At 46.1% G+C, this 17,085-nt stretch overlaps 1 protein-coding gene across 1 annotated transcript in view; it reads right to left on the reverse strand.

The window, feature by feature from the left end:
- MYOF (myoferlin) overlaps positions 1-17,085 on the reverse strand; it is a 175,752-nt gene that overhangs the window by 108,515 nt on the left and 50,152 nt on the right. Inside the window, exons 4-5 of the mRNA XM_004049799.5 lie at positions 15,666-15,774; positions 10,358-10,445 (exon numbers count right to left, since the gene is read on the reverse strand). Of these exons, the coding sequence (XP_004049847.5) occupies positions 10,358-10,445; positions 15,666-15,774 (197 nt within the window). The remainder of the gene's footprint in view (positions 1-10,357; positions 10,446-15,665; positions 15,775-17,085) is intronic.

Consider the following 17,085-nt stretch of genomic DNA (forward strand, 5'->3'; position numbering starts at 1 on the left):
TTTCCACATCTTTCCAACTCCAAATCAATCATCTACCTGTATCTGTTATCTTCTCTCCTGCTACAATTAGTCACTGAACTATCTGTGCTCCCTGACTTGAAGCCAGCTCTTCCGCATTTGCACAGATCCTATCTCCTGTTGCTACTTAAGGAGTTTTGCCTCTTTATACGTTCATCGGTTTCCCCCTTTCTACTGGATCATTCCCATCAAAATATAAACACGCTGAAATATCACCCAGAATTTTAAAAAACAAAACTTTCATTGACTCCACAGTGCCCCCTACAGTTACTGCTCCATTTTTCCTGCCCCTCTTGGGAGCAAACTCCTCAGAAGAATCATTTTTACTCACATTCTTCACTCTGTCTCTGATTCTCATGCTTCTTCCAGCCAGCCCTCTGCCCTCTTAGTCCACCAAAACTGCTCTTGTCAAGGCCACTAAAGACTTTCATGTTGCAAAATCTAACAGTCCAGCCTCAGGTCTCTTCTTACTCAAACTCTCTGCAGCATTTGTTCATTTAATCCTTGAAACACTTTCTGCTCTTTGATTCAGCCTATTTGAACCAAAGCGCAGCTGCTCATCCTGGCATTCGCAAATAGAAGTAATCACCAAAGAAACTTCTCTCGGCCGGGCATGGTGGCTCATGCCTGTAATCCCCACTTTGGGAGGCCAAGGCGGGTGGAAAACCTGAGGTCAGGAGTTCGAGACCAGCCTGGCCAACAGGGCAAAACCCCTTCTCTAAAAATAAAATAAAAAAAAAATTAGCCAGGTGTGGTGGCAGGCGCCTGTAATCCCAGCTACTCGGGAGGCTGAGGCAGGAGAATCACTTCAGCCCAGAGGCAGAGGTTGCAGTGAGCCGAGATCGCGCCACTGCACTCCAGCCTCAGCAACAGAGCGAGACTCCATCTGAAGAAAAAAAAAAAAAAGAAAAAGAAAAAGAAACTTCTCTCATCCCATCTTCTTATAATATATGAACCCTGGCTTTGATCAGGATTTTTTTTTTTTTTTTTTTTTGAGACAGAATCTCACTTTGTCACCCAGGCTGGAGTGCAGTGGCATGACCTTGGCTCACTGCATCCTTCACCTCCTGGGTTCAAGGGATTCTCCAGCCTCAGTCTCCCAAGTAGCTGGGACTATAGGCGCACACCACCACGCCTGGCTAATTTTTGTATTTTTAATAGAGACAGAGTTTTGCCATGTTGGCCAGGCTGGTCTTGAACTCCCGACCTCAAGTGATCCACCCACCTCAGTCTCTCAAAGTGCTGGGATTATAGGCGTGAGCCACTGCACCCGGCCATGACCAGGCCATTTTAATAGAATCATAGAACTTCGGAGCTGGAAGAGACCCTACATATTATTAAATCCAACCTCCTGATGTTGTAAGAAAGGAACTTGAGGCTCAGAGAGGTTAAGTGACATGCCTACTGTCACACAGCTTGATAGTGGAGCCAATGCTCAAATCCAGATCTGTTGATTCACAGTGGTTCAAGATTCCTCACTGTCCCTCTCTGGCTATGACAAGCTCTTCACAACTCCCTTGTAGGAATGCCATCCTGCCTCTCCAATAATTATAATGTCACTTGGTCAAATCCTACAAAGCTTCTCACTGCATCCAACACTGACCTGTCTCCTTTCTGAATATCAGTAACTGCATGTGATCCACTCTTCTTTACTTGTGATGTTTCCACTAACATTTGGAAATGGTTCTCCATCACAGCTCCAGCAATGTAATCATTCCTGAGATGTATTGTGGTTCTCTTTCCAGACGCTCAGCAGCAATATTCCTGCCAACTGCCCTTGTGTGCAGTCACTTGTGATAATGACACTTGCCTACATGGCTTCTGTCCACCCACTCAGTGCTGAAGAGTTGGCAGCCCTAGAGGACCTCGTGATACAGTCAAGTTTGCCTTTGGCATCCCCAACTGTGCCTTTCCCCAGTGCATATCAATGTCCCTTCTTCCTCCAGGCTCCCATACTGTTCTCTAGCACCACTTCTCCCTACCAAGCAGAAGAGAGTGGGATGTCAGTCACTCAGATATCAGATGTCACCAGAGCTGCAGGTCATTGTCCCCCCACCTCCATCATCCCACTTTGTCTGCACCTTGCCAGGGAGGGGGATCCTTGTTAGAGCTTCCCAGTGAAGGCAACTCCTAGGAATGGCTGAGGAAAAGGAGCACTTGCTGGTCACCCTGGCTGGACTGGGATGCTCCTGGCTGGAACACAGACCCCACTTCAGCCCCTGGCAGCCCCCTTTATCCAAACATTCTGCCTCTCCTCTCATCTCCTCCCAGGCTCAAACAATCCTCCCACCTCAGCCCCTAGAGTGGCTGAAATTACAGACATGCACCATCACACCCAGCTAACTATTTTTATTTTTTTGGAGAGATGGAGTCTCCTTATGTTGCCCAGGCTAGTCTCAAGTGATCCCAGGCTCAAGTGATCCTCCTGCCTCGGCCTCCCAAAGTCCTGGTATTTCAGGCATGAGCAACGGTGCCTGGCCTCTGCCTTTGATCCTAATTTTGCTTTTCAAGATGAAGTCTTGTTAAGTGGTGGTACTGGTTAAGCCAGAATTTTATCACTTTGAGCCAAAGGTCATTGCCCAAGCACAACAAAGGACTGATATCATATTATCTTCGGTGTAAGCTAAAAGACAATGCAGAACAGGAAAGGGTAAGTTTTGAAGCAGGAAAACATGTAATATTTTGGAGATAACACATTTTCTTAGCTGGAATGTAGAATAATTTTTTTCTGAATTTCTAAAATGTTAAAAGTTTTATAAATAAATGTTTGTGTCCTACTGTAAGCAATTCATTACCCCACCCCAATTCCTGGGTAAATAACACTAAATGTGCCCTAAGAATTTTCTAGCATGTTCCAATATGTAGACCAGAGCAAAGGTACCATGGAGGAACCTAAGAAGCAGGGATGCAAATGCAGTCCTGCGGGGCAATTGGGGAATCAGGCTGTGAGCCAGTCTAGATAACAAAGCCCAGAGATCTATGTCTCCCTCTGGACAACATCACGTTCAGCAGGCAAAATGTACGACTGCAGCGTTTCTCAAAGTGAACTCCGAAATGTGCCTGCATCTCCCTTGATGATTTCACTGCGTCTAAATCTTGAGAACCACTTGTTTATGATGAGCACTTTGATTTTCCTAAATATCCTAGAGAAAAATTGGACTAATATAATCAGTTTACTAGACAAAGCCACTTGATTAGAAACCCAATCCTGGAAACAGTGCCTGCAACAATCTTCTGGCACATGGATCATTTTCCAGTTAGGCTCTGACCAAGTCAGTCCCTTGTCATGGAGTACCTTTCATGGAGCCCCATGGTCTTCCCATCAAGGACAAATATCCCAGCCTAGGACCTACTACCCTCAGGAACATGCTTCGCTTTCAACACACTTCTGAATGAGCCAGGAGCTTTGGCATATTCACTAGCGTTCCCCAAAATGCCCTTCCTTTTTTCTTCTTTTTATTTTTTTTGAGACGGAGTATTGTTCTATCGCCCAGGCTGGAGTGCCGTGGTGCGATCTCGGCTCACTGCAACCTCCGCCTCCTGGGTTCAAGCAGTTCTCCTGTCTCAGCCTCCAGAGTAGCTGGGATTACAGATGCATGCAACCACGCCCGCCTAATTTTTATATTTTCAGTAGAGACAGGGTTTCACCATATTGGTCAGGTTGGTCTCGAACTCCTGACCTCAGGTGATCCACCCACCTTGGCCTCCTGAAGTGCTGGGATTACAGGCATGAGCCACTGTGCCCGGCCCCAAAATGCCCTTCTTAAAAAAAAATTTTTAAACCATATTCAGTGCCCATCTATCATTCACTCACTCATTCATTCACTCAACCAACCAAGCATTTATTAACAATTGTGACTTCTCAAGGGCTGTGCTAGGCACCATGAATACAGAGTTGCAATACACAGCTGAAAAAGTACTTTCTGAAAGCAATTGTTTCCTATATAACAATTTGGTCAATCTCTCTGGAGGAATGTATTACATTCAGCTCTGGGCTATAGTTATTCATGTTTATCTCTTACCTTCCTACTGAACTGCAAGCTCCTTGGTGGTAAAACAATGGCTTTCTCACCTCTGTATGTCCCATAGTCAGGTGTCAATAAATATTTTCTGAACTGGATCAAATTTAATTTTAAGGCTAGGCATGGTGGCTCATGCCTGTAATCCCAGCACTTTGGGAGGCCGAGGCTGGCGGATCACCTGAGGTCGGGAGTTCAAGACCAGCTTGGCCAATATGGTGAAACCTCATCTCTACTAAAAATTAAAAAAATTAGCCAGGTGTGGTGGCCGGTGCCTGTAATCCCAGCTACTTGGGAGGCTGAGGCAGGAGAATCCCTTGAACCCAGGAGGTAGAGGTTTCAGTGAGCTGAGATCACTGGGCAACAGAGCAAAAACTCCATTAAAAAAATTAATTTTAAGCAAATGACTTTGGGATTCATGGAATGAAAGACATTTGAAGCAGTGAAGTCTGGCTATGAATGAGTTTTTGAATGTCTATATTTGGACAGAGCGCAAATTTAACAGATGGTGCTTCAAAAATAGACGTGAGATTTTAAAAATAGTTTCTTCCAGCTACGGGAATGTAGGCTCCAGTTAAGCGGACTGACATCTGGCGAATTAAGTTGCCATGGTAACAGGTTTTCAGGTCAAGCCTGGAGACTGGGTCAGCTCTCCCCTCTGTCATGGGAACAGTCTTCCAGGGGGGTCAATGAAAAGAACATCTTTGACAACACACACTTTCAGTCAAGCCACCAGTGCCCTAAGGTCTCTACCTTTTGTCATCTTCATATAAAAGCTCTAAGAAAGAATTCCTTAAAAAAGAAGCCCTCAGGTGTTCACTTCCTGTGATATGTGATCATAACTAGCTTCTACAAATGGCAGGGGCAAATTTTCCTAAAAATCTTAACTTTTGTGTTCCAGCATAAATACTTCTAATTTCTCCTCTGCAGGAGCCACTATGTGGAGAAGAACCTTTAAAATCAATAGCAGAAGTTGCTGGCAGTGGTTATCTCAGGAGGATGGGACCCAGAGATTTTCACTTTCCGTGTCATGTATCTCTGTGACATTTACATTTTATTAAGCAGACATTTCTTTTTTGCTCGAGGAAAGAAAAACAAGCTCAAATTTTAAGAATTTGAAAATATATAAATCAGAAGAAGCAGACATTACTTTTACATAGAATGGTAAAGTTTTAGGGTTTCTTTAAAAGTCAGTTGAAGGGAGGCCGGGTGCAGTGGCTCATGACTGTAATCCCAGCACTTTGGGAGGCCAAGGCAGGTGGATCACTTGAGGTCAGGAGTTCAAGACCAGCCTGGGCAACATGGCAAAACCCTGTCTCTACTAAAAATTAAAAAATTAGCCAGGCATGGTGGCACGTGCCTGTAATACCAGCTACTCAGGTGGCTGAGCACAAGAATTGTTTGAACCGGGGAGGTGGAGGTTGCAATGAACCAAGATTACTCCACTGCGCTCCAGCCTGGGTGACAGACTGAGATTCCACTTCAAAAAAAAGAAAGAAAGAAAGAAAGTTAATTGAAGGGAAAAAAAGCAAATTCTGGGCCAGATGTCCTGCTTATGTCATTAAGGTATGCAATGCCAAGAGGTATGGCTGTCTTGCTGTTCTCTGTCTCATATTTGTTTGTCTTATATTCCCCCAAGATTGTAAGTTGTTTTTTCTCCTGGTGTCTTCCCTAGCAGGGGGTTGCAGTAGGTGCTCAAAGATACCTTTTGCTCAGTTGAACTGAATTACCATGTGATATAATTTGGATATCTGTCCCCTCGAAATCTTATGTTGAAATCTGATCCCCAGTGTTGGAGGTGGGGCCTACTGGAAGGTGTTTGGGTCATGGGGGTGGATCCCTCCTGAAAGGCTTGGTGGCTTCTCTGCAGTAATGAATGAGTTCACCTGAGAGCTGGTTGTTTAAAAGAGAGTGGCACCCTTGCCTTCTCTCTCATTTTCCTCCTCTCTGATCATGTGATGCTGGCTCCCCTTCCCCTTCCCCCATGAGTGGAAGCTTCCTGAAGCGCTCACCAGAAGCAGAGGCTGGCACCATGCTTCTTGTACAGTCTGAAGAACCATGAGCCAAATAAACTTCTTTTCTTTATAACTTACCCAGCCTCAGGTATTCCTTTATAGCAATGCAAACAGACTAAGACACTATGTTAGGGAAAAGAAATGTTTTCCCTTGAAACATCTAGATAGTCGAGGCTATTAGAGGTTTTTTTTTTTTTTTTTAAATGCTGAAGGAAAGTTTCTCTTAGCCAGATTAGGAAGCCAACACACAGAATGCCACCTTTGACCCAGCCCTGGCAAACATTCATTTTATAGAACAAAGGCAGCACTTCCAGATCAAAGAGCCCGGTTTATTTTTTGTAATAAAGAAATTTCACATTACTTCTCAGACTTTTGGCTAAGATCAAACATAGAAATTTCACTCTGTCATCTTGCATTTAAAAATAAAATTGCCCTGCAGACACAGCTCATTTGCAGACCAACACTTGGTGACCTTCTTTGTTTGAAATCCAAATAGAAGGAACCCAAGTTTTGGTTCATTTCCTATCTTAGCTGAGCAAAGTCAGGGATTCTAAAGAACTTCCGTGGGAGAGCTGGGCTGCTCTTGTGCAGTTCCCTGGTGCTGAGCCCACTGTGAGCCAGACTCCTAAGGGGATGGTGGACTCCTTCAGTCTACTGTCCTGCTGGGAGCACTGGTGCTACAAACAAAGGCTTAAACCAAGAGGAAAGGAGAAGGAGCCTTGGGTGGCAGGGATTTTCTCGCCAGCAGGTTTAAAAGTTCAATAGTTGGGGCCAGGCATGGTGGCTCATACCTGTAATCCCAGCACTTTGGGAGGCCAAGGTGGGTATTTCACCTGAAGTCAGGAGTTCGAGACCAGCCTGGCCAATATGGTGAAACCCCATCTCTACTAAAAATACAAAATTAGCCGGGCATAGTGGTGCGCACCTGTAATACCAGCTACTTGGGAGGCTGAGGCATAAGAATCACTTGAACCTGGGACACGGAGGGTACAGTAAACAGAGATCATGTCACTGCACTCTGGCCTGGGTGACAAAGCAATATTCCATCTCAAAAAAATAAAATAAAATAAACCCAGCAAGCAATGTTCTTACTTTATAATACTAACAAATGGTGTGGCGCTGATCTCTTTAAGTTTACTCTTTTTACTTGAATGAGCCACAGTATTTTTTTTTTCCTAAAGGCCTGGCAGAAGGGGTAACTCAAGAGGACCCATTTAATATTTCGGCTCTTGGAATGGAATCAACATATGAAATTGTCTTTTATCTGCCAGTGTACTGGGTTGAATACTGTCCCCTCAAAATTCATGTCCACTGGGACCTCAGAATGTGATCTTATTTGGAAATAAGGTTTCTGTACAGTTAAGATAAGGTTACTGACCTTAAGAGAAGGTTAGGACTCACCCTAATCCACAGTGACCTTATCTTAACTTGATTCGGGTGGGTCCCAATCCAATGACCAGTGCCTTATAAGAAATTTGGACATGGACACACAGAGAGGGGTCGGGTGCAGTGACTCACACCTGTAATCCCAGCACTTTGGGAGGCCGAGGCAAGCAGATCACTTGAGGTCAGGAGTTCAAGACCAGCCTGACCAACATGGTGAAATTCTATCTCTACTAAAAATACAAAAATTAACCAGGTGTGGTCGCGGGCGCCTGTAATCCCACCTTCTCGGGAGGCCGAGGCACAAGAATTGTTTGAACCTAGGGGCAGAGGTTGCAATAAGCTGAGACTGCACCACTGCACTCCAGCCTAGATGACAGAGCAAGACTCCATCTGAAAAAAAAAAAAAAAAAAAAAGCCGGGCACAGTGGTTAACGCCTGTAATCCCAGCACTTTGGGAGGCCAAGGTGGGTGGATCACGAGGTCAGGAGATTGAGACCATCATGGCTAACACGGTGAAATCCTGTGTCTTCTAAAAATACCAAAAATTAGCTGGACGAGGTAGCGGGCGCCTGTAGTCCCAGCTACTCGGGAGGCTGAGGCAGAAGAATGGCGTGAACCCTGGAGGCGGAGCTTGCAGTGAGCCAAGATCGCGCCGCTGCACTCCAGCCTGGGCGACAGAACCAGACTCTGTCTAAAAAAAAAAAAAAAAAACACCAAAAAATCAAAAACAGACACATAGAGAGGAAGATCCTTGAGCCACTCAGGAGCTATATCCTAGAGGGGAAAAAAGCAACAAAGACACCAAGACACACAGGTAGAACACCATGTGACAGCAGAGGCAGAGACTGGGGTGACACATCTACAAGCCACAGATGCCAAGGAAGGCAGGCAACCAACAGAAGCTGGGAGAAAGGCTGAGAGGCTCCAGAAGGAACTAGCCCTGCTGACACCTTGATTTCAGACTTTTGATTTCCAGAACTGCGAGAGAATATTTCTGTTGCTTAAGCCACCCAGTTTGCGGTAGTTTAGGACAGCAGACCTAGGAAACTAATAAACAGGGTCTAGCTTAGAGGAAACGACAGTATGAAGAAAGATGCCCTGATCTTTCCAATTCAGAGGCTACTCCAGATAGCCCATCAATGAGGGCTGCCTTGTGCAGGCCAGAAAGCACCTAGTGCCTTTCCCACACAGATACAAATGCTGGTGACAATAGTCATCGGCAGGGGAGGTCCGAGGGAAATGGGTGGGACCACTCAGTTCTGCCCCTGATGGTGTTATTGGTGCTGGCCTGTGTCCTCTGTGTTTCGTGGTTTTTTGTTTGTTTTTTTTTGTCATCACTGCTGTGGAAGCAAAGGGAGCCATGGATGTTCTTGAGCCACTGCAGGGCTCCCGCAGGGCTGAGTGTCCAAAGCCAAGTAGAATGCTCAGGGTGCCGATAGGAAGAGGGCGATGGGCAGAGCATGCTGCTGATGTGCTGGGGCCATCTCAGTCTTGTCACCAAGAGGAAGCCACCTAACCCTCACTGGAAACTCACAACTACTTAGTAAAAAAATGGGCCAAAACATTCATAATGGGTGCATAAGCAGGGGCAGGGGCTGAGGTCAGGCTGAGCAAGATGAGAAGTCAGGTGGGACTGGGCAGGACAGGCAAGGAGGGTGCTGCTGCAGGTGTAAAGTGAACCCTCGGGCGACTGGAGAGCCAAGTTCCCAACCCAGAGAAGCAAGGAGAAGATGAGCCCCAAGGAGCCACCTCAGGAACAAGTGCAGGACTTCCTCCCAGGAGGGAGAATTCCTTTTTTTTTTTTTTTTTGAGACGGAGTTTCACTCTGTTGCCCAGGCTGGAGTGCAGTGGCACAATCTCGGCTCACTGAAACCTCCTTCTCATGGGTTCAAGCAATTCTCCTGTCTCAGCCTCCCGAGTAGCTGGGATTACAGGCCTTCACCACCACACCTAGCTAATTTTTTTGAATTTTTATTAGAGACAAGGTTTCACCATGTTGGCCAGCCTGGTCTCGAACTCCTGACCCCAGGTGATTCACCCGCCTTGGCCTCCCAAAGTGTTGGGATTACAGGCATGAGCCACCACGCCCAGCCAGGAGGGAGAGTTTCAAGGAAGCAGGTGAGTGTGGTGAGATAAGGGGCCCCTCCCTTCCTGGGACATGCCGAGACTGTGCCTTGGTCATGCATCTTAGGGCTGAGGAAGGGACAGAGACTTTTAGCATCACGTCATCCTGGGAAAACACTGAGAGGGGGTCCGACTCAGCTGCATGAGAGGACTGATTGTCTTGTAGGCCCTCCCTCCCTGAGCCCTCAGCCGCAACCCCGCCTAGAGTGGCACCTGATGGCCCTGAATGACTGGCAACCCATGTCAGAGACCAAGGACAATGCGGACTATGCTGAAGAGAAGCAATTGCTTAGAGGACCTGGGGCTGTTTGGGGACAAGATGGGGCCGGGGTTATGGGAGAGAGAGAAGGAGGCTCCAGTCGAAGGCCATGCCCATGAGGCTGGTGCTGAGAGCAGAGCTCGGTGGTGGCACCTTTGGGAGGTGAGTAGACACACGGAGTAGAGCAGAGGGGCCACTCCTTGAGCCAAACAGCCTGGGGACACTGTATGGGGTGGAAGCCACAAACGAAGCAAAGCCCTGGGACATTCTGCTGGAGCCTGCGTGTGCTTTTTGTGCTCACCATGAGGTTGCTCAGTAAAGGGTTGGTTCACCCTTCCCCTCTACCTTGAAGGGCATTTCATAAACAATTGCAATGTCCCAATTCAGGCAGCCCCACCTGCCTCACGGGGCCCCTGTCTGGGTGAGCAGGGAGCTGCAGGCTTGTGACCAATGGCAGGCTTTCTCCAGACACTCTCCTGTGTGTCTTTAGCAGCCTCCCCCTGGGGGTGGCTGGGCCTTCAGAAGGGTCAGCTTACCTCCCATGCCTGGCACGCTGGGCCCGCTCGGGTCATTTGGATGTGGAGCAGAAGGCGGATCATAGCCGATCACCAAGTCAATGGTGGCCTGGGTAGAAATAATTTGTTGCAAATATTATCAGTGCTGGGCACCAGCATGTTACAGACTCAATGCAAGTGACTTCAGCAGGAGCCAAAGTCTTGGAAGGGGTAAGAGAGAGGGAGTAGGTAAGCGAGGCTGGAAACGGGGAGGGGGACTGTTCCTATCCTCCCACTGACAGCCAAGGCAGGGTGGGGAAGTAGCTCCCTGTCACAGGTTGCCAAGTGTATCCTTGCTAAGGGGCCACCTCATCAACAGAGTAAAGTTGTGACAAGCAGGTGTGAACTTGTCATACACCTCCATCCTAGACTGGAGATGCCCTCCCATCACAGAATTACAATTACAGAGGGTCACTGTAAATGATTAATTTATTTGTTTGCTCATTGCTTATTTCATTATGAATTGCTGAGATTTATTTTCATGCTTCTTTTTAAAGAAGAATTTTAGGGCTGGGCACGGTGGCTCATGCCTGTAATCCTAGCACTTTGGGAGGCCGAAGCGGGTGGATCACCTGAGGTCAGGAGTTCAAGACCAACCTGGCCAACATGGCGAAACCTTGTCTCTACTAAAAATACAAAAATTAACTGGGCATGGTGGCAGGCACCTGTAATCCCAGCTACTCAGAGGCTGAGGCAGAAGAACTGCTTGAACCTGAAGGGGGCGGAGGTTGCAGTGAGCTGAGATCGTGCCACTCACTCCAGCCTAGGCAAAAGAACGAGAATGTCTTTTTTTTTTTTTTTTTTTTTGAGACAGAGTCTCACTCTGTCACCCAGGCTGGAGTGCAGGGCACAATCTCGGCTCACCGCAGCCTCTGCCGCCTGGGTTCAAGCGATTCTCCTGCCTCAGCCTCCCGAGTGGCTGGGAATACAGGCGTGCACCACCATGCCCGGCTAATATTTTGTATTTTTAGTAGAGACGGGGTTTCATCACGTTGGCCAGGCTGGTCTCGATCTCCTGACCACGTGATCTGCCCACCTCAGCCTCCCAAAGTGCTGGGATTACAGGAATGAGCCACCGTGCCCAGGGAGACTCTGTCTTAAAAAAAAAAAAAAGAGAGAGAGAACTTTAAGTGAGTAACAAGGCTGGGTGCAATGGCTTGCACTTTTAATCCCAGCACTTTGGGAGGCCAAGGTGGGTGGATCACGAGGTCAGGAGTTTGAGACCAGCTTGGCCAACACAGTAAAACCCCATCTCTACTAAAAATACAAAAATTAGCTGGGCATGGTGGCAGGTGCCTGTAATCCCAGCTGCTCAGGGGGCTGAGGCCGGAGAATCTCTTGAACTCGGGAGGCGGAGGTTGCAGTGAGCCAAGATTGTGCCACTGCACTCCAGCCTGGGTGACAGATCTAGACTCCATCTCAAAAAAAAAAAAAAAAGTGACTAACAAAACATGTATATAAAGTTGTGATTCGTAAAATAGGATAAGGAAAATTGAATCTGGCTAAAGAGGAAACAAATATGCAAACCATAAAGTTAAATATAATTGCCATTTCTCTTGCACAATCTGTGACCTCCAAAATGCCTAGAGCCAAATGAAAAGGGAAACTGAAAACATTATGTAGCTTTCACTACCAACAGAAGGAAACATACTAGTTCCTTACAAGAGACAATGTTATTCCTACTTATAAGAGCTGAGATCAATTTCTCACATGGAGCATTATTTTAGGGCAGAGTTTGCTGTATACAGTACTTTTTAATTTCATGGACCCACAAAATTTCAAACAATTTGCTAGGGGAAATCGACATTGGGTTGCTAACTTGTATTTTGCCAAACACCTGCCCACAACTATCATCTACTATCACAATCATTTTATAAAAGAGAGGCATTTTAACACCAAAAATGAGAAGAGATAAACCTCAGAATAAAGGGAGTCCTTTGCAAATAAGGATGGCACACACATACACACACACATATGCACACACACACAAGGTGACCAGATAAAATCTGGACATCTGGACAGGACATCATATTTAGGACATAGTTACACTGAGAAATTATTCGTTGTTTATGTGAATTTTTTTTTTTTTTTTTTGAGACAGAGTCTCACTCTGTTGCCCAGGCTGGAGCACAATGGCACAATCTCAGCTCACTGCAGCCTCCGCCTCACACCCGGGTTCCAGTGATTCTCCTGCTTCAGCCTCCTGCGTAGCTGGGATTACAAGCACGTGCCACCATGCCCAGCTAATTTTTGTATTTTTTTTAATAGAGACGGGGTTTCACCATGTTGGCCAGGCTGGTCTCAAACTCCTGACCTCAGATGATCCACCCACCTCAGCCTCCCAAAGTGCTGGGATTATAGGTGTGAGCCACCTTGCCCAGCCTGTATGTGAATTTAAATACACATCCTATACTTTCATTTGCCACTTTTCCTACATCTGGTAAACACACACACACACACACACACACACACACACAGTGCATTGCCCTATCTTTTTCCATTTTTCTGTTCATCAGTGAATACTCCCTCATATACTGGCACATCGTGTGTCTTGGAACTACTGCTCTGGAAGACACTGAACAGGATAAGGAATATGACCCTAGCCACAGTTTCACAGCACACAGAGAATCATAAGAGCAGCATTTCATGGCTGAACGCAGGGAGCACTGAAGGGCTTAGTTGCTAAACTGAATCTAAGAATCAAACTTTTCAAACCTAGAAGAACACACAGACAACCACCCCCTTGATCTGTGGTTTTCATGCTGTGTTCTATAACCTCAGGATTCCCAGAGGTGCTCCAGGGACCCCCAAAAGGGTAAGAGGATTTACAGGGGGCAGGACTTGAGGCCATTTACTTTCCTTACTCCATGATATGGTTCAGATGTTTGTTGCCTCCAAATCTCATGTTGAAATGTGACCTCCAATAGTGGAGTTGGGCCCTGGTGGGAGGTTTTGGGTCATGGGATCCCTCACGAAGGGCTTGGTGCCATTCTTGCAGTAATGAGTGAGTTCTCATTCTATTAGTTATTGCAAGGTCTGGTTATTAAAAAGGGTCTGGCCCCTTCCCCCTCTTCTCTCTTGCTCCCTTTCTCACTATGTGTCACGCCTGCTTCCTCTCCACCTTCCCCCACGAGTAAAAGCTTCCTGAGGCCTCACCAGAAGCTGAGAAGATATCGGTGCCATGCTTGGACAGCCTGCAGAACTGTGAGCCAAATAAACCTCTTTTCTTTATAAATTACCCAGCCTCAGGTATTCCTTTATAGCAGTGCCAAATGGACTAACACACTCCACTGAATCACAACAGTTCTGCCATTCTAGGGGTCTACATATGCTTTCTTCAGTGCTTTAAAAAAAGAAGGCAGAAAAATCACTGACTTATACCATCTTTCCTCAGAATCATTTCTCTCAGCTAGGTTTTGGGTAAACAGATGATAGCCAACATTTTAAATGTGTGTTTTGATTACAATGCTGATTTGTGGCAAATCTATAAGTTTTAGAGACCAGACCAGCAAAACTGCCATTCTCTCATATGGCTGTTGAGAGCCTAGCTTTGCTTACAGGGACTGCATCTTTTAGTGTAAATTTTTCTCCCTTTGCCCAGGCTCCCAAGAAAAATAAATTGATTGAAAAATGAAGGGGTTGGAAGTTATGAGCCAAGTACAGTATCTTTATGAGTGCTTCTTATTAAATATATGAAATCTGGGACTTGCGACACTTGAGTCATTTTTTTTTTTAAAGCACATCCACTAGAGAAAGAGAATTCTGGTCTTGCATCAGAAAATATTAAGATGTACTTATTTTTTTAATTTTTTTTTTTTTGAGATGGAGTCTTGCTCTGTTGCCCAGGCTGGAGTGCAGTGGTGCGATCTTGGCTCACTGCAACCTCGGCCTCCTGGATTCGAGCGATTCTTCTGCCTCAGCCTCCCAAGTAGATGGGACTACAGGCACGTGCCACCATGCCCGGCTAATTTTTTGTATTTTTAGTAGAGATGGGGTTTCACCATGTTAGCCAGGATGGTCTGGATCTCCTGACCTCAAGATCCGCCCGCCTCAGCCTCCCAAAGTGCTGGGATTACAGGCGTGAGCCACCGCGCCCAGCAAGATGTACTTATTGAGAGAGGCTGTGACCAGAAAACATCCAGCACCCAATGTAATAAAGATTATGAGGCCAGGCGTGGTGGCTCATGCCTGTAATCCCAGCACTTTGGTAGGTCGAAGTGGGAGGATCACCTGAGGTCAGGAGTTCGAGACCAGCCTAACCAATATGGTGAAACTCCATCTCTACTAAAAACATAAAAATTAACTGGGCATGGTGGCACGTGCCTATAATCCCAGCTACTCGGGAGGCTGAGGTAGAAGAATCACTTGAACCCAGGAGGCAGAGGTTGCAGTGAGCCGAGATCATGCCACTGCCCTCCAGCCTGGGTGACGGAGTGAGACTCCACCTCAAAAAAAAAAAAAAAAAGATTATGATATTACAGTCTTCATATTCCAAGGTTATGTCAATGAACTGCCTTCTATAGAATGTTTCAAAGAGTATCTGACACACAGAATTATACATAACCACACAAATGTTAACACCCACATGGCTAAGCACAGAGCTACACCTAGCTCTGTGACCTAGTGAGGTCACCCTCACTCTATAGAATTATCTCATAGAAAATCAAATCTATCAAATTTGCTAGTTCTGTGATTGAAAGTATAAGATAAGGTCCATGTCATTTGCAAACGGGCCCAGTTTTTTATTTAAAGCACACACACTTGAGAAAGATCACCAGAAAAATCTCAAAACCAGATTTTTTGTGTGTGTAGCTAATTATCAATTTATACCTTTTCCTTTTCTTCTGTTTTTTCTTTTTTACCAATTGGTTCTGACAATTTAGACGTTTTTCTTTTCTTTTCTTTTCTTTTTTTTTTTTTGTTTTTTTGAGATGGAGATTCTCTCTTGTCACCCAGGCTGGAGTGCAATGGCATGATCTCGGCTCACTGCAACCTCCATCTCCTGGGTTCAAGCGAGTCTCCTGCCTCAGCCTCCCAAGTAGCTGGGATTACAGACACCAACCACCATGCCCAGCTAATTTTTGTATTTTTAGTTGGGATGGGGTTTCGGCATGTTGGCCAGGCTGGCCTCGAACTCCTGACCTCAGGTGATCCACCCAAAAGTGCTGGCCTCCCAAAGTGCTGGGATTACAGGTGTGAGCCACCACGCCCGGCCTTAGACCTTTTTCTTAATGAAATTTTGCTCAATCATCTCACTTCAAAGCCATTCAATAAGGGAGAAAACACTCACCCCAGTATCTTGCCCTTTTTCATTTAGCAGGGAGATCAGCTTGTACGGCAGGGATCTGCTCTGGTCACCAGTCAGGTCCTTCAGGGCTACAGTCGCAGTGCCAATTAATCTGCAGGGAAAACAGGAAAGCACATAGCAGCCTAAGTAGGAGATAGGCTTCCAATGACTCAGGACCTCTCAACCCCTACCTCTTCGTCTGTTAAATCATTGAAGTCACCATAATGAGATGTGGGACATTTTGCTATTAGCCTCGCAGGGCATTTTGGCAGTAAACATATCTGCCATTACTTCTCCATTACAAGAGTCAAACTCTGGTGCCTATGAAATTTCTTTCTTTTCTTTTCTTTTCTTTTCTTTTTTTTTTTTTTTTTTTTTTTTTTTTGAGACAGACTCTTGCTGTGTCACCCAGGCTGGAGTGCACTGGGGTGATCTCCACTCACTGCAGCCTCCACCTCCCAGGTACAAGTGATTCTCCCACCTCAGCCTCCCAAATAGCTGGGATTATAGGCACCCACCACCACGCCCAGCTAATTTTCGTATTTTTCCTAGAGATGGGGTTTCGCCATGTTGGCCAGGCTGGTGGTCTCGAACTCCTGACCTCAGGTGATCTGCCCACCTCAGCTTCCCAAAGTGCTGGGATTACAGGCGTGAGTCACCACTCTCAGCCTGAAATTTCAACAGTCATGAATGAGATAGAGGGGCAAGAGGTAAAGACTGAATAGAGTGGCCAGACACAGTGGCTTATGCCTGAAATCCCAGCACTTTGGGAGGCTGAGGTAGAAGGATCAATTGAGTCCAGGAGTTTGAGACCAGCCTGGGCAAGATGATGAGACCCCATCTCTACAAAAAGTTAAAAAATTAATGGGGTGTGATGATGCATGCCTGTAATCCCAGCTACGTGGAAGAATAAGATGGGAAGCTCACTTGAACCCAGGAGGTTGAGCTTGCAGTGAGCTATGATTGTATCACTGTACCCAGGCTGGGCGACAGAGTGAGACCTTGTCTCAAAAAAAAGAAAAAGAAAAAAGAAAGACTAAATATAGCACCCCACTACCCCCCGCCAGAATCCAGGAAGAGAGAAAAGTAGGACAAAATTCAGTAAGAGAGGAAGGCATTTCTCTGTAATAGAAATGTAAAAGGACCCATAAATCTTTGCCCACTGTGAAAATATACCCCCAAGTAGACCTTCTAGGGTTGTAAATAGGTTGCTAGTTCACTGATAGGGTTAGCTTGCTGTCCCCTGTTTGATGGTGCAGCATTCAAACGTTCAGTGTGTGTACTTCTCTCTTCCTAGAACTTGGTGGATAATATCAGCCTCTGCCACTTACCCATCTATCTCCTATCATACCTAACATATTGGTACAGAAGTACCCTCACGTCTCTGCTCATGAGGAAAGCCCCCTCGACTCAGGGATTCCTG

Source organism: Gorilla gorilla, chromosome 8 (genome assembly GCF_029281585.2).
Source record: "Gorilla gorilla gorilla isolate KB3781 chromosome 8, NHGRI_mGorGor1-v2.1_pri, whole genome shotgun sequence".
Lineage (NCBI taxonomy): Eukaryota > Metazoa > Chordata > Mammalia > Primates > Hominidae > Gorilla > Gorilla gorilla.